Raw genomic sequence first — 894 nt, forward strand, 5'->3', positions numbered from 1 at the left:
AACTGCCACTTGGGTTTCTGGGCCAAGCCCGCCCACAAGCACATGGAAATAAGCTAAGTTCGGTCTGCCCAGAGCAGAGCCTATGACTAGGATGAGGGGGCAGGAGTTTGGGCAAGTGAGCCCAGGAAGCAGGAGTGAGGGAGCGAAGCAGGAAACGCCAATACAGGGTGTGTGGCTGAGGTCACTCCCTGGCCCTCGGAACCACAGGACCCTGGAGAAGCCAAGGAACAGCCCCCAGACGGAGGAGAAAGCCTTGGCCCAAAACACCCACCTCCTTGGTGGAGGTTACCCCAAGGTTCCCCACAAAGAAGCTGGAGAAGGTTCTGAGGCGCATACAGAGAATGAAGTGGCCTAGAAGTGGGAGGAGCAGGGGGGGCAGATCAAGAAAGAGGTGGGGGATAGGTGAGGGCAGCACACAGGCAGCCATCACTGTGGCCAAAGAGATGTGCACAGCCCCCGAGACTTCTGCTCTTGCTGCCAGACACTGGACGGAAGCAAGGGCAGAGAACACACCCCAGGGTGAACCTCTCTGTCTTGGGTGCGCCCAGTTCCCAGGCCCCGCTAACCAGTATGGGAGTGATGCCAGCCAGTAACTGCTTCCCATGCGATTATAGAGTCAAGGTTTGTGGCTTGTGGTCCACACTCAAGGAGCAATCTAAAATTCCTCATGTCCTCCCCCATGAGTACCCCCCACATGCTGGTCACTCATGGGTTCCAGGCCACTGGTCAGTTCTTTTCCATTTCAGAAAAAGAACAATGAAGTACAAGGGTGACAAAGGCATTCTCACACCCTCTTACCGTCACGTTGATCGTCTCGTACAGGCCCTGGGCTCTGGCTGTCCCCCCAAGAAGAGCTTGAGCTATAGAAATAAAGAGGTCGGAGTGGATGTCTGC

General features: G+C 55.8%; 1 protein-coding gene across 1 annotated transcript in view; it reads right to left on the minus strand.

Annotated features, from left to right (window-relative positions):
* DNAJA3 (DnaJ (Hsp40) homolog, subfamily A, member 3) overlaps nt 1-894 on the minus strand; it is a 41,393-nt gene that overhangs the window by 19,233 nt on the left and 21,266 nt on the right. The window contains exons 7-8 of the mRNA XM_011978500.1: nt 799-894; nt 290-351 (exon numbers count right to left, since the gene is read on the minus strand). Coding sequence (XP_011833890.1) covers nt 290-351; nt 799-894 — 158 coding nt within the window. The remainder of the gene's footprint in view (nt 1-289; nt 352-798) is intronic.

Source organism: Mandrillus leucophaeus, unplaced genomic scaffold (genome assembly GCF_000951045.1).
Source record: "Mandrillus leucophaeus isolate KB7577 unplaced genomic scaffold, Mleu.le_1.0 Scaffold195, whole genome shotgun sequence".
Taxonomy (NCBI): Eukaryota; Metazoa; Chordata; class Mammalia; order Primates; family Cercopithecidae; genus Mandrillus; species Mandrillus leucophaeus.